The sequence below is a fragment of the Staurois parvus genome, unplaced genomic scaffold (assembly GCF_062004578.1).
Source record: "Staurois parvus isolate SC_StPar_1 unplaced genomic scaffold, SC_StPar_1.0 ptg000053l, whole genome shotgun sequence".
Classification (NCBI taxonomy): Eukaryota; Metazoa; Chordata; class Amphibia; order Anura; family Ranidae; genus Staurois; species Staurois parvus.
Genome location: NW_028317849.1, coordinates 1,111,785 through 1,128,379, shown reverse-complemented (window position 1 = coordinate 1,128,379; position 16,595 = coordinate 1,111,785). Strand labels below are relative to the sequence as shown.

Sequence of the window (16,595 nt, the reverse complement as noted above, 5' to 3'; positions counted from 1 at the left end):
CTTGGCAATGACCCGTTAAGCGGCAATGAAGAAATGGGTGGCAAGCTTCTGTTGGTGAGCAAACAAACCCATAACTGGGCAATGGAGTAATACCAATTTCGCGTCTTTCGGAATGGGAACATGGAAGATAGAGTATAAAAGGCCAAAAACTCTAGACCAGAACCCAATGAGGCCAGCTTCCATAGTAGTCGTATTAAAGGAGCAGCGAGATATAATCAACCATGCTTTAGTTCAATCAGCTGGGTCTATGGATGCTCCCAGGTCCCTCTCCCAACGTGAAACATAGGATAGAGAAAGAGAAAAAGCAATTGAGTGAAGAGTAAAGAAGGGAGATAGTGCTTGGGCCCCCAGAGACGACCGACAGAGATGCTCAAAAGCCGATGACCTATAAGGAAACATGGAGGCACCTCTAAGAGAAGATACCCAGTGGCGCACTTGGAGATAGTGAAAAAATTCATTCTGAGGGGCCTGATAAATTTCCTGTATGGAAGCCCCTGAGGAAACGTTTATGAAGAAAGAAAATGTCGAACTTGAGTGAAACCGTGATCGGCCCACCATTTGAAGGCGGTCAGCTGATCCAAACCGGGGGAGGAGAAGAGGGGGTTATTAAACAAGGATATTAAAAAGGTAGGTATGGTGACATAAGGCCACCCAAAAACCTAACAGAGTCCCAAATCTTCAGTTTGTGTAACATAATAAGGCTTAGTGCGGTAAGGCGAAGCTTATGAGGGAGCCACAGCAGAGTCTTGACTTGGACCAGGGTACAGTTAGGGAATTCCAAAAGAGTCCAAAGTGGAACATCAGACGTCGCAAACAGTTATGTAAGTGGGGCTATCTGTGCGGTCTGGTAATATTTAGAAATATTCGGAACACCTAAGCCCTCTTTAAGTCTATGGGAAAACATAGTGAGGCACGAGACCCTTGGTCGCTTAAAGGCCGTGATGACAATACACTCTGTCGTCCTCGGGGTGACTCTGGATTTGACCGGCTCCACAAAATTCTCCCCATTGTAAATCACCTTAACCAAAAATTTGCAGATGTTTATACTCCCCAGCAAAACATTGGTGTTGATGAGTCCCTCATTAGTTTTTCTGGCCACCTTGCATTCACACAATTTCTCCCCAGCAAGCGTTCCAGATATGGGGTCAAGATTTGTGAGACCTGTGAGAGGGCAACATGCTGTACATATAAGTTTTGGATTTACGAGGGAAAAGATAGTCACGTGGAGCCCCTCAGATGCCCAGAGTACATGGGGAGCAATGGCAAGATAGTTTGGGACTTGGTGTCATCTTTTTTCCATATGGGGTACCACTTATACGTGGACAATTTGTATTCAAGCATGCCACTATTTAGACAGTTGAAGAATCTTGGAACTGGCGCATGTGGCAGCGTGCGACCTAATCCCCAGGGCTTCCCCCAACGGCTTGTAAATACCAGTCTTAGAAATGGGGAAAAAGCCTGCTAGAGAAATGATGAACTGCTCGTAGTGAAGTGGAGGGACAAATGGGATGTTTTTGTCCTGTCTTCCATTAACGCAGACACGTCCATCCAAATTTCCATGGAAGCTGGTGTTGTTGAGAAGCCCCTCTGTGTCCACGACTATAACCTTAAAGTGTTACTAAACCCAGGACCCTGCATTCACTATATCTGGTCTCCCACAGTACAGAGAACATGGAAGTGCCATTATTTTAGTAAATATAACCTAAATACCTTTTCTCAGTAGTAAGAGCAGTCTTGTGACTTCTACCTGTGTCCAGCCCATCACTAGCCAAAACTTGTAGGAGTTTTCTTTCTGCTGTAGGAGAATGGAAATCCCCTGACCTCTGTCTGGACAGTGCTGATTGGCTCTGTGCTAATCACATGCAATACACACCAAACTGAGCATGTGCATGCCTATGGTTCAGTCAGGAGATAAGAGGTGGTCACTTGAAAAAGGGGAGGAACAGAGAAGAAAGGATCAACAGCCTTTTTACACAATTCAGAGGATTAACCCTTTAGGTTCCTCAGTGAGTATAAACAGCATGCTTTACTGCAGTGGTTTTCAACCTTTTTTGTGCAAAGGCACACTTTTTTCATGAAAAAAATCACGAGGCACACCACCATTAGAAAATGTTAAAAAAATTTACCTCTGTGCCTATATTGACTATATATAAAGTAATTCTCTTGAATAGGAATCAAACACAAAGAAATTATTTTATAATTACTTTATTATGAAATAATAAAGTATTTTATAATTGGACCCGGGGGCCGGACCAAGAGTAGATGAATGATGTGTATGTGTCATCCATAGTAAGTATAGTAATATTCCCCCATAGTAAGCATAGTAATTAATCCCCCATATAGTAATTCATCCCCCATAGTAATTAATCCCCCATATAGTAATTCATCCCCCATAGTAATTCATCCTCCATATAGTAATTCATCCCCCATAGTAATTCATCCCCCATAGTAATTAATCCCCCATATAGTAATTCATCCCCCATAGTAATTCATCCCCCATAGTAATTAATCCCCCATATAGTAATTCATCCCCCATAGTAATTAATCCCCCATATAGTAATTCATCCCCCATATAGTAATTCATCCCCCATAGTAATTCATCCCCCATATAGTAATTCATCCCCCATAGTGTAATTCATCCCCCATAGTGTAATTCATCCCCCATAGTAATTCATCCCCCATAGTAATTCATCCCCCATATAGTAATTCATCCCCCATATAGTAATTCATCCTCCATATAGTAATTCATCCCCCATAGTAATTCATCCCCCATATAGTAATTCATCCCCCATAGCAATTCATCCCCCGTATAGTATTTCATCCCTCGTATAGTATTTCATCCCCCGTATAGTATTTCATCCCCCGTATAGTATTTCATCCCCCATATAGTATTTCATCCCCCATATAGTATTTCATCCCTCATATAGTATTTCATCCCCCATATAGTAATTCATCCCTCATATAGTATTTCATCCCTCATATAGTATTTCATCCCCCCATATAGTATTTCATCCCTCATATAGTATTTCATCCCCCCATATAGTATTTCATCCCTCATATAGTATTTCATCCCTCATATAGTAATTCATCCCTCATATAGTATTTCATCCCCCCATATAGTAATTCATCCCTCATATAGTATTTCATCCCCCCATATAGTATTTCATCCCCCCATATAGTATTTCATCCCTCATATAGTAATTCATCCCTCATATAGTATTTCATCCCCCCATATAGTATTTCATCCCCCCATATAGTATTTCATCCCCCCATATAGTATTTCATCCCTCATATAGTAATTCATCCCTCATATAGTATTTCATCCCTCATATAGTATTTCATCCCTCATATAGTATTTCATCCCCCATATAGTATTTCATCCCCCCATATAGTATTTCATCCCCTCATATAGTATTTCATCCCTCATATAGTATTTCATCCCCCCATATAGTATTTCATCCCTCATACAGTAATTCATCCCTCATATAGTAATTCATCCCCCATATAGTATTTCATCCCTCATATAGTATTTCATCCCCCCATATAGTATTTCATCCCTCATATAGTAATTCATCCCCCCATATAGTATTTCATCCCCCCATATAGTATTTCATCCCCCCATATAGTATTTCATCCCTCATATAGTAATTCATCCCTGATATAGTAATTCATCCCCCATATAGTATTTCATCCCCCCATATAGTATTTCATCCCTCATAAAGTAATTCATCCCTCATATAGTATTTCATCCCCCACAGTACTATTCCCCCCCCCCCCTTCTAGTAAGCCAAGTCCCCCGTGTCAATTCACTTACCTTTTGCGTTCCTCTCGCTGTCTTCCCGCGCCGTTCGGGTCTTCAGGGCGGACTGTGAGAGGAGCCTAGCTCCCCTCCCCTCACGTTCGGCACGCTGCCCCGCCTACACACATCCTGACAGCCACATCCGCAAGCCGGATTAAAAGGTCCGCGTGGACTTTTGGGGCTGCCAACCGAGAGGAGGCAGGGGAGCGGCCGACCGAGAGGAGGGAGGGGAGCAGGCGCCCGGCACACAGAAGAGCCGCATTAGACTGGGTAAAGAGCCGCATGTGGCTCGCGAGCCGCGGCTTGCCGACCACTGAATCATTAGATTCTAATGATTGGTCTATTTGTGAGCCGAAGCCACATGTTACAGATGAAATTGGAATTTTTCCCACGGCACACCAGACAATATCTCACGGCACACTAGTGTGCCGCGGCACAGTGGTTGAAAAACGCTGCTTTACTGCATATACAGACTGATTTTACTGTTGTGGATTTAGTAACACTATAACATGGGAGGGTGGACTTCAACGATCAGATGACGAAGCCGTACATAGTTTCCCGAAAATCCAGACGCTGGTACAAAAATAGTATCTGTTTATTTATTTCAATTGGCTCTATATAACGCTTTTGTGCTTTACAAAGCAACTGGAAGTATTGGATCCTTCCTAAAATTCCAGGAAGAGATCATCATGGCCCTTTTGTATCCAGAAGGATTCCATTCCTGGTACCCCAACCCAAAGGACACCCCAAAAAAGATGTCGTGTCTGTAGCAGACACGGAATTAGGCGTGACACTCGCTTTTTTTGTCCCTCCTGTCCTGACCAACTTGGTCTTTGCCTCAAGAACTGCTTCTGTCGCTACCATACACTAGTGGACTATCAATATAGGGTACAGCATGGCACAGTCTAGGGTACACATTTACACAGGGTCTCAAAAGATGTTAGGTAGTCAGGAAACTGGCTAATGCCTTTTGAGAGACCCTAACATCTGGAAGTTTAAAAAAGTAAAAAAAAGAAAAATGAAAAAAAAAAACGATAAAAAAAGGAAAAAAATATTAAAAAGTAAAAAAACTAAAATAGTCATTTTATTGTTTTCGAGTTACTGTTTTACTGTTATGGGTTTACTGTTACTGTTTTATTGAGTTACTGTTTAATTGTTAACCATTGCTGTTTTCTTTGCAGGAATGCCATTCAGCTGCAGCACCTATCTAGTTATTCTGACAGCAACAGGGTCTTGCTCTCAGAATATATGTAAATGTGTGCAGCTCTGTTGGATGAAATTTTTCATCCACAAAGAGCATATATGCCCAAGCATGGGGGCCTGGGGTGGCCAGTGGGTGGATGGCCCCTATGCTTCAGCATATATATTCTATAATATTTTTGGCACATATTTCAATAAAAAAGTTGTTTTATTAAGTTACTGTTTTATTGTTAACCATTGCTGTTTTTTTGAAGGAATGCCATTCAGCTGTAGCACCAATTTGTTCTATTCTGACAGTAACAGGGTCTTGCTCTCAGAATATACCTAACTGTGTGCAGTCTAAGATCGGAAGTTACGAGCATTTCATCACTCCAGTTTCACAGGATATAAACAGCAACATTTTTAAATTGGGAAAGCATCTGATCACACTGATCTTGGTGAGATCAGATGATATAAGGGCAGAGGAGATATCTAATAGAGTCTAATAGACCCCAGATTTCTCATAGAAGAATACCTGTCAATGCCCATTGCTGTCATAGGGGATATTTACATTCTCTGTGATAGCATTAAAAGTGATTAAAAAAATGAAAAGGGACAGTGTAGAAATAATAAAAAATTATTTTTTACTTTGTGCGCAAGCGTTGACCCTGTGATGATATGTAAACAGTGGTTGCACCATGCATGTGAGTTATTGCCGCGAACGTCAGATCAAGGGATAGTAATTCTAGCACTAGACCGCCTGTGTAAATCTAAAAGGGTAGCCTGTAAAGGCTTTTAAAGCATCACCTATGGATATTAAAAATGTATGCAGCTTGTCACCATTGCAGTTTTAAAGCATGTCATGATTGGTATCTATTCACTAGACATACCATCATATTTTATAGTTTACCAAACAATTGTCCAATATATTGTGTTTTTGTACATTAAAAGTAAAAAAAAGTGTATTTTTTTTTTTTTAAAAATTGCATTTGAAAAATCGCTGTGTGTGTACTATAAAGTACATAGTGACATAACAAATTGCAGCACCCACCATTTTATTCACTAGGGTGTCTGCTTTAAAAATATATATAATGTTTGGGGGTTCAAAGTAATTTCCTAGCAGAAAATACTGATTTTTTTCATGTGAACAAAAAGTCAGAAAAGACTTGGTCTTCAGGTTAGAAGAGTGAGTGATGTGTGCAATAAACTTCTAATCCTGGGCATAAAATGCCCCCCCCAAAATGACCCCTTTTTGGAATGTAGACACCCCAAACTATTTGCTGGCAGGGATGTTGTGTCAATAGAAGAGGTTTTTTTTACCACAAGTTTTTGGAATTTTTGACAAAGAAATTTTTTTTTTTTTACACAAAGTTGTCTCGTAAATGATATATTGCTCACACATGCCATGGGTATATGTAGAATTACTCCAGAAAATACATTCTGCTACTTCTCCCGAGTATGGGGATACCATATGTGAGAGACTTTTTGGCAGTCTAGCTGCGTACAAGACCCTAAAATCCAATAAGCACCTTTAGGCTTTTACAGGGCTTTATTTCCTCATTACACTTCCTTACTACCTATCACAGTTTTGGAGGCCCTGAAATGCCAGAATAGTATGATAAGAAGTATGGTGAGTATTTTGCAGATCTCATTTGTTGCCACAAATTTTTGGAAAATGAATAAAGAAAATAAAAACATATTTTTCTTTTCCTTTTTTTCCTTTTCAAAACCTTGTGAGAAAAAAAATTAGATCTGCAAAATACTCATCATGCCTCTTTTTAAATTGCTTTGGGTGTCTACTTTCCAAAAAGGGGTCCTTTGGGAGGGGGGGGGGGGTGTTGGTGCTATCCTGGCATTTCAGGGCCTCTGAAACTGTGATAGGTAGTGAGGAAGTGAAATGAGGAAGTTATGCACCTTCAGGATTTCAAAGTGGTCATTGGATTTCAGGCTCCTGTATGTGGCTAGCCATCCATAAAGTCTCACACATGTGGTATCCCCGTACTCGGTAGAAGTAGAAGAATGTATTTTGGGGTGTAATTCCACATATGCCCATGGCATGTGTGAGCAATATATCATTTAAGTGACAACTTTGTGTAAAAAAAGAAAAAAGAAATTTTTCAAAAACTTGTGGAAAAAAATAAATCTTCCATGAACTCAACATGCCTGCAGTCAGAAAGTAAAAGCTGTGTAAATACCAGTATCTATACCATAGTTTGCAGATGCTATAACTTTCACACAAACCAATTAATATACAGTTATTGGGATTTTTTTTTACCAAAGACATGTAGAAAAGTACATTTTGGCCTAAATTTATGACAAAATTTTAGAAAATATAATTTTTTTTCACAATTTTTGGTCTTTTTTGTTTATAGCGTGAAAAATAAAAAGCCACCAAAAGAAAGCTCTATTTATGTACATTATTGCATGACTGCACAACTGTCAGTTAAACTAGCGCAACGCTGTATAGCAAAAAAATGGCATAAATTGCAGTATCTATACCATAGTTTGTAGATGCTATAACTATAAGCAATTAAAATACACTTATTGGGATTTTTTTCCAAAGACATGTAGCAGAATACATTTTTGCCTAAATTTATGACTAACTTTGAGTTTACAATATATTTTTTATAACTGGAATGTTTTTTTTTGTTTATAGTGCAAAAAATAAGAAACCCGGAGGTGATTAAATACCACCAAAATAAAGCTCTATTTGTGTGAAAAAAGGACATACATTTCGGTTGGGTAAAGCATTGCATGACCGCGCAATTACCAGTTGAAATAGAGCAGCCCCATAACGAAAAAATGGTCTTGTCAGGGAGGGGGGTAAATCCTCTTGAGGGCAAGTGGTTAAAATTAAAATTTCAGCTTTGGATATAGAAACATTTATCTCAGATTTGTTTTAGCCAATTTATAAGCTTACATGAAAATCTCCCTTCATGTTGTGAGCACTGCCTGGGTGTTGGCCATCTCTTGCCACAACTTCCTGGATTAACTGCATGGTTAATAGCCTCTCCACTGCTGTTTACTTTAAATTTCTGGTCAGAGATGTAGCTTAAAACTTGTAAGCTCCAATGCAGAAGTTGACCTGGGGCCCCCCCCATTACCACACGGTGCTTCCATTGCGTACCAAGATACTCCCACTGCACGCCAAGATACTCTAAGTTGCTAAAGTGTTATTTCAGATCTTTATTTTCATATTGAGACAGTAATTCAAAAGATTTTGGAGGAACTGTCCACATTTTTACCTCTCCAATTCTGTTGAATACCCTGGAGCAGGGATAGGCAATCTTTAAGAGAAATTAACTAGCGAGACCTAATTATATGGCAAGGAAAACTTAGAAAAGTATAATAAAACAAATGTCACTTTAAAAATATAAACATAGCCTACCTTAAAAGTGTACAGTGTCAGTAGGGCAGTGGACGGTATGTGGATGGTGTCAGTATTGCTGTGGACAGTGCCAGAATAGCAGTGGATGCTGTCAGTAAACCAGTGGATGTGTCAGTAGAAAAAGAGGATGGGGTCAGTAGAGCAGTGGATGGTGTCAGTAGAGCAGTGGATGCTGTCATCAGGGCAGTAGACAATGTCAGTAGTTTTTTAATTACAAATAAAAAAAAATTACCATTTTAATTTACTTATTTCTTTTACAATTTGATTTATTTTTTGTTTTTTCACATTTTTTATAGCAGCCATGTTGGGGGTTTTGGTGTTATAACAGACCCGATTTCTCACGTTTGAGACACAGCCCTCAGTCTCCATCTCTGCAGCCTCAGCTGCACAGAATGAACAGGAGTAGCTCTGTACAGTTTACTATGCTTCAGTTATGAATGAACACACATTACCGATCACTCGCTGTGTTCATTCAGAAAAGGAAGGGGCTGGTAAATTATATATTTACCAGCCTCTTCCCCACTCTCCATCCTGAATCATCCCCTGCAGCAACTGGCAGGAGAGGAGAGGGGGAAGCCAGCAGTGCTGCAGGAAGCTGTCGGGGGGGGGGGGAGCACACAGGGGGCCTGGGAAGCAGAAATAAGAGTAACCTGGACAGGAGGGGTGGTGGGGGCAGCATATACAGGAAGCATTCCCCTCCATTCTCCTACTGTAGCAGCTGAATGCTGGTGGGAGAGAGAGTAGGAGTAGCAGGCTTTCAGCAGCTGCAGGAGGAAAATTAGGGGATCTGTTTCTGTATATGCAGCCCTTGACACCCCTACTGTCCATGTGTAAAACTGAATGTGACACAGGCCCCCTGGAGCATGGGCAGGGTCACCATTTAGACCCCTGATGCTAAGCCAGTGCCTATGATATCTTGCTAGCTGCAAACGGATAATAATGATTTTACATTTTGACTATAGACAAACTTTAAAGGGTATCCATAGTCAAAATGCCAAAACATATATTCATTTACACATTGTATTTCAATTATTTCTAACCCACGCCTATTAATGACAACAATGTTGAAGTCTATAAACTTGCTTTGTGAAGAATCCCACACATTTACGTCCTTCAATTCTGTGCCACATTTATTCATGATGCTTCATGAATAGGGACTGCTATGTCACACAGAGCAAAGAGCCTGTTGTGTGAACAAGAGGTGCTCAGGGATGCAGTGGGAGTCAGTGCAGGAATCACCAGGGCTGTAGATCTGTAGATCCTTTTTATTTCTGGGGGTGTTTCAGTCATGGGCACCTGGAATAAGACAATAGTGGCAAGCTGTGTACACTGAGGCAGATTGTGGGTGTGGCAAAATTGTACAAATATTGGAAAGGGCTTAAAATGTTAGCCTACTCACTATGTACATGTAACATATTGCACAGTCCTTGTACCCAAATTAATTTTAAATTACTGTGCCACAACCACCAGTCTATCAGGGATTGTAATACTCAGAGTGCAGAGTTCAGGAGTCAGTAGACAACAAAAAAATAACTCCCTCCTAAAGCCAAAATCTCCATCCAGTACAGAATCCCCCTCCCACTAGTAAAGATCCTCTACCCCCAGTACCAATCTCTCCAGTACAGATTCCCACCCCCAGTACATATCCCCCCTCCATCCTCACCAGTACAGATCTGTCCTCCCCCAGTACAGATCTCCCCACACCATCAATACAGCTCCTTCTGGCACAGATTTCCTCCTCCCCCATCCATGAAATCCATCCACCAGACCCAGCAGTTCCGAGTGAGGAGTGCCATGTGAAAAGGAAAGCTCTGCAGATGCTCCAGAGGAAATATTGGACCCCCCTATCCCCCTCCTTATCTGTGCACCTGGGAATCACTGCTTGCGGTCAGCAAGGGATTATGGGATATGCATTCCATAGAAGTTGTGGAAAAAGATGGCCAGCAGATGGACAGCACTCACATGAAAGGATATTTTTCAAGTGAGCTTGGATTGTCAAATAAAACTACTGTTAGTGTTGCTATTACAATGCTGATGTTCTAAAATGATATGCTATGCCCTTAGAACTCCTTTAACTGATTCCAGGCTGCATCTATAATAAATGGAGTAAACAAATGCTATTGTCTGCTTCTAAAAGTTACTTTGATGCCTATTGGTGACCAGTGCTGACAGCAATTTGAGAGCTTCTGTGTTTGCTGTATACAAGGTGGGGGTTGATGTAGAATGGATATACAAGAGAGTGACACAGTAATTACAGGTTTTCCAAGCATTCTGGCATTTCAAATGCTTGTTAGTAAGGGTCACCTGTAATTACAGCCTTATTGCGCGCTTTAGGGGATCTGCGATTAATAAGCTGTAATTAAATGACAAATAATAAGAAATAATAAGTACCTGGCAACAAATAATAACTGTTATTGTCAATCCAGTGGCTGGTATTTATATTTAACAGTGTAGGTTTTAAATGTGATTAGTGCTGAATGGCATGAAGAACAATTCTGAAACAACTGGGGTTAAAAAACTTGGATCTGTTAGGGAAACAAGCAAAAACAAGAAATGAATGGGCAGCTAAAACATTGCAGAGCATGTGTAGTCAAGTAGTGTAATGTGCAAAATTAGAAAATAGAAACAGAGCTCTTGGATATGCACGTAATCTAATATAGAGTTTTGCAGAAAGCTGTGTAACTTAACTCTCCCGAAAATCTCCTGTGACCATTCATGGCTACACACATTCATAAAACAGTGGCCCACTGATAACAGCAAACAGTCACTTGATTTGATGATTTGAGTGATTTGAGTTACACAATTCACGTAAATAAAAAATGTTCCTGTAGCTCATACATTGGTCATTTTTTATCGTTCAATCAGTGGGTTGAACAATAAAAAAAATGACCTCATTCATTCATCCACACATTCTAGGTAGGGTTGCCACCTCATCCCTTTAAAACCGAATAAATATTAATTGCACAGGTTCTGAGGCTAATTTAATGCAGACAAGGCATTAAATGAGTTTAATTACCACTTTAATCAGCAACAGAACCTGTGTAACTAATATGTGTTCGGTTTTAAAGGGTTGAGGAACAACCCTAATTCCAGGTGAATGGGGGAATCCTGCCAACTGAGTTAATGGATTCTGACTTCCCCGCCATCAGAATACACTGATCAGTGCTGCCAACTAAAGGAGGCAGCACTGATCGATTGGGGAAAACCCAACAGGGTGGTTGTACAGAAGTCAATTGGTAGATCAACTTCTGTACATTTAGCCTGCCCACTCATGGATCGAAATTCAGCCGGTCCCTGCTGAACCGGCCAAATTTAGATCCATGCTTAGCCAGCTTAAGGGGCCATTCACACCACAGAAATGTCCTCAAGATCTGTTCTGGTTGCATTTCTGCATGAGCGTTTTAAAGCTTTTTCTATGTGTTCCAGTGCATTTTTGTTGCTTTTTGCATGCGTTTTTGATGTGTCTCCAGATGCATTCCACATGCTTTTTTTCATTTTTTATTCCCTGTACTAGAGTCCAGTAGATTTTCTTATGCCCTTTACCATGTTCCAGTACAGTCCTGTGCAGGAAAAATGTACAAAGAAAGCATGTTGTACTTTTTTTCTGGAACTGAAACATACTGGAACTGACTGCCCTGGTGTAAACTATGCTATTAGAGCTCATATAGGCTACTTTCCATGCTTTTGTTATGCAAAAAAAAGCACTGCACTGCATATGGTGTGAACGGGCCCTTCATCAGTGGATGGGAAAGGGGGGGCGGGGGGTAGATGTACAGACAAGAGCTGTCCCATTCCAGGTGAATCGCATAAATCTCCTTGCCAAACTGCTCAGACACGTCACATGGCAGCAGGCTTGCAGGATCTAAAGCTGGTCATATACTAGTAGAATTTTAGTTGAAAATTTTAGTTTTAAGAGCCTACTTTTTATTTCCAAACTCTTAGTGGGGTCAAATTGATACTTCATGTTTGACTGCAGTGATGAGAAAATTCGAAGGAGCAGGCTGGAAAATTTTTCTTGAACGATTGAATTTCTAACAATGTATGTGATTTTCATTTGGGAAACTCCATTCACTTAATGAAATCAAATGTATAAGCAAATGTTTTTTTTAAATACTTTTGAATGACATTGATCAAGTCATCAAATGAACTGAGAATTTTCGTACAAATTTTTGTTTAAAATCTACTAGTGTATGGCCAGCTTAAAGTATAAGTTCACCTTTTAACAAAAAATAATAAATGCACTTTTTTTGCAGGTAAAAAAATGTGTATTTACTATTTTTTGTTTTAGTAGCCTGGAAAGCAGTGCATCTCTAATCAGCAGATTACGGGTGCCATGCAGGACTCCTGCAGACTCTCAGTGTAATCAGTCTGCTCGTACATTTTACGGGCAGGCAGTTTTACACTAACAGGAAGAATCCATGAGCTACCACGGCTACTTTGTAAGCTGTGTTCTACATTACATACACTCAACTGCTGCATTCTGTAAGCTGTGCTGTGCATATTTCTGACCACTCCACTGTGTATCTTGTGCTGTAAGTTGCATACACCTTTTTGCTGCACTGTTCTGTTTTTTTTTACATACTCCTGATTGCTGCACTCTTTAAGTAGTTCTGCACAATAAATACTGCTGACCACTGCCTTTTATACACTGTGTTGTGTTTTACATAGTCATGACTGCTGCAATTTGTAAGCTGTGCTGTGCATTATATGCTCCTGACTGCTCAACTTGATAAGTAGTTATGTACAATACATAATGCTCACCAGTGCAATGTAGACACTATGACGAACATCACGCAGTCCTAACAGTTTCTGGTTGCTAAGCAGTCACTGACTTTTTTAATGAAGTTCTTTTTAAGGTAGGCTCAGGCTACATCTTCCATAAAAATATGACTAAGCATAATTATCCTGCAGAGAAATGCAGAGGTTCTGATATGTTACATAATCTCTAACAAGAGATTTTCCATCACTGGATATGTAAAGCCTAAGCTTAAGAAAAAATGTTTTTAAATAATAAGCATGCAGGGTGATGCTTGCATTCAATCCAAAGAGTTCCTTGTGCTTGTACCAGCCGTAATAGTGGAAATCCAAAGTTCTCTGACCCCCTTTCATACCTTGCCGCTGTAATCTTCTAGTTCTGTGGGGCAGATACCAGTGTTGTACCTGTGACAGGCACTCATCAAGAGTGATGATTATGCCCACCCTTTTCTCAACCCCTCCTCCATTTATAGAAGATGTACTATAGCATTCACCAATAAAAAGCAATCTATGAATGGAAAGGGTGGACCTTTCGTTCATCCACACCTGTCCTCCATTCACAGATCACTTTTCATTGATGGAAGATATAGTACAACATCTATGTTGAGGGCAGAGGAAAGGTTGGGGATAATTGTCCAGTGCTGGTATTAACCCCCGTAGCACCAGAAGATTACAGCTGTGGGGTACGAGAGGAGGGCAGAGGACTTCAGATTTTCACTATTACAGCTGCCATCAGCACAAGGGACAATTCAGATTAAATTAAATTAATACCCTTTGTGCTGATTTTTTAAAACATTTTTGTCTAAATGTAAGTTTTAAAACTTGGATTAAAATGACTGCAGTCATACATACAACAGTCAACAACCATAAAGGCACATGCTAAAAAAGGAAAACTGGCAATTAACCAAATGTTAAACTATATATATTTCTATATACAAAACAAAAATCAACAAGGATGTAACAGCCGATTTCTATCATTTGTAAAAGAAATTAAAAACAACTAATACAAAGCTCATAGTTGAAAGTAATATATTATTTTAATTTTCAGTGTGTATATTATAGATGTTACAGTGTATTACATTTACCCTTGGACTTATTCAGATGGGCAATGAAGCCCATCCTCCATGCAAGACTGTTGGCAGAAGCATGTGCATCTACCTTGGAGCTGCATGCAGGCAGCCCATATAAGAAGTGAATGTAGATGAAGTGGTTGCACGGACAACATTTCATGTCAAAGTTTGACACGTGGGCAGGAGCAAGTGCTTGGATCCAAATGTAGAAACTCTGTACTTGAATCAGTGCACCCTTTCTTGCTTGCATGCCAAACTTTATATGCAATTGTGTCAGTGCAGCCACCTCTATGGGCTGCCTGCACACAGCTTCAATGTGGATGCACATGCATCTGCCAGTTGTTCTTCATGGAGGACAGGCTTAATCTCCTGTCTGAATGAGCCCTTATTTTTTGTAACAACCAGGCACACAGCATTGTTGAACCTATTTACTTCATGGATAGGCTGTAACTGTAAGAGTGGGAAATTTAAGAATAAGCACCAACATTTTTTACCACTCTGCAATGGCATCATAAATTAAAAAAAAAAAGATTTCTACAGTATTTCAACTTGTGCTGCAATGTTATCTTATTTAAAGTAGTTGTAAACCCTTACTTATGAAATGAAACATGAGATTACTTATGAGATGAAACAAATATATAATGTATCTGCATTCTTCTTTTCTCCACATCCATTCAAAGTGCAGCTTGTTTGAGCTTCCAGAAAACAGGGGGCGGAAAACTGAAAGTACACACCGCAGATCTCAGTGAGATGGGCTGTGAGAGCTGATTGGAAGGAAAAGACACACCCATTCCACACAGCTCACAGGAACAGAACTGAGGCTCTCAATCTGCAGGAGGTCCCTCCCCTGTCACCATTTTTCTCTTGCTGTCAGGAAAACTTGTCAGAAGTGACTCATGCTAATAGCAGAGAAGCAAAGCGGCGGGCAGAAATGACACTTAGGGGTTTATTTACTAAACCTGGTTGACTGAGAATCTTGTCCACTTCTGCATAAAAACCAATCAGCTTCCAGGTTTTATTGCTGAAGCTTAACTGAACATGCTAAGGTTAGAAGCTGATTGGCTACCATGCACAGGTGCCCAAGATTCTGAGTCAACCAGGTTTAGTAAATAAACCCTTTAGTGTTCTGGACAGAGACAGGTGCACACTATAAAGGAATATGCTTTGTTCATAGTTCATGTCTGAGGTTTACAACCACTTTAACAGAAGACTGAATAAGATATATTACATTTATATATAATTTAGGAAAACCTAATTGCCCATCTCTCACCTGTCTTGGTATTTCAGGAAATTTGCCTTTGGTCGAGCAAGGATGTCCAGACTACTTTCTTGAGACCCAGAGACCCGAGCTGCACACATGCTGAGCCTGAAAGAAAAGTGGTAGAACCAGTTAGGAGAAGCAGAGAAAGGGTTAATGTGACAGCATAAATCCCATGCAAAGGTATTAGGTATTTGTAACATATCCTACACACAGGCACATTTATGTAAGTCTCAGCTAAAAATAAATACTTTGTAAGGTGATAATTATTCTCTTTCAAAAAATGTTACAGTGAAGGTACTGTATTAAAGCAGAATAATACGCTAAAAGCAGGCACTGGGAAGCTGGTTCCTTTCCTATTGAATTCCTAAATCTCCTGGGCTCCCCAACTCGGGTGTGCTCAGCATTCAAATGTAGTCTTCAGCCTGAAGTCTGTGCTGTGACAACCATCTCCTTGCACAACATCAGGGCATCAGAATACTTACTGATTTATTAAAAAGGCACACACCATAGTGCAGGTGGGAGCTAATTTTACATTTTGCGCACAAGAAAAAAAAAAGTGCAGGTACCTTGTAGTGCCTGATTTTACATTACAATGACAAATGTATATATATCCTAAGCTCAATCTAGATCACCCTTTTCTGTTTGCTCAGCTGTCTGTGACATTCAATAATTGTATTTACACAGTGACTTCCTGATCTGTCAATACTTCATGTACTTGCCAGACAGACATCTAGTGAGCAGTCCATGGCAGCATCTAAAGAGAAAAACATAGTGCACATAATACCAATTTGCATATATAAACTATATACAGGTTACTCAATGTGTATGCTGCAAGAACTTACCCTATTCATCAGTGTCTGGATGTTCTCATGTTCCGAGTCTAGCCTTCACTCTACTTTTTCTGTTGCTAAGAGACTGAGTATGCTCTGGTTTCCAGGGGAACTAATAAATGTCACGTGGGGAGCACCAGGGTGTCATGTGACAAAGCAGGATAGGCATGACAAGCAAAATATGGTACCAAAATGACTTTTAGGTGAAAGCTGACATACTTTGTACGTTGTTACAGATCTATTTATATATATTTATGGTTACAAACAGAGGCTGGATTAGTGACAGTTTTGGTATGTATGCTCCTTTGCAAGA

General features: G+C 40.0%; 1 protein-coding gene across 3 annotated transcripts in view; it reads right to left on the bottom strand.

Annotated features, from left to right (window-relative positions):
• The window catches only part of LOC149470061 (uncharacterized), a 66,554-nt gene extending 50,176 nt beyond the window's left edge, over positions 1-16,378 (bottom strand). The window contains exons 1-3 of one of the 3 annotated variants that reach the window (XM_089667038.1): positions 16,295-16,336; positions 16,133-16,206; positions 15,462-15,557 (exon numbers count right to left, since the gene is read on the bottom strand). In XM_089667038.1, the coding sequence (XP_089523164.1) occupies positions 15,462-15,557; positions 16,133-16,182 (146 nt within the window). In that variant the 5' untranslated portion in view covers positions 16,183-16,206; positions 16,295-16,336. Of the gene's footprint in view, positions 1-15,461; positions 15,558-15,771; positions 15,867-16,132; positions 16,207-16,294 lie in introns of those variants that run through there. The other 2 variants (XM_089667046.1, XM_089667052.1) reach the window with 2 other exon arrangements.
• Positions 16,379-16,595: the final 217 nt, after the last annotated feature.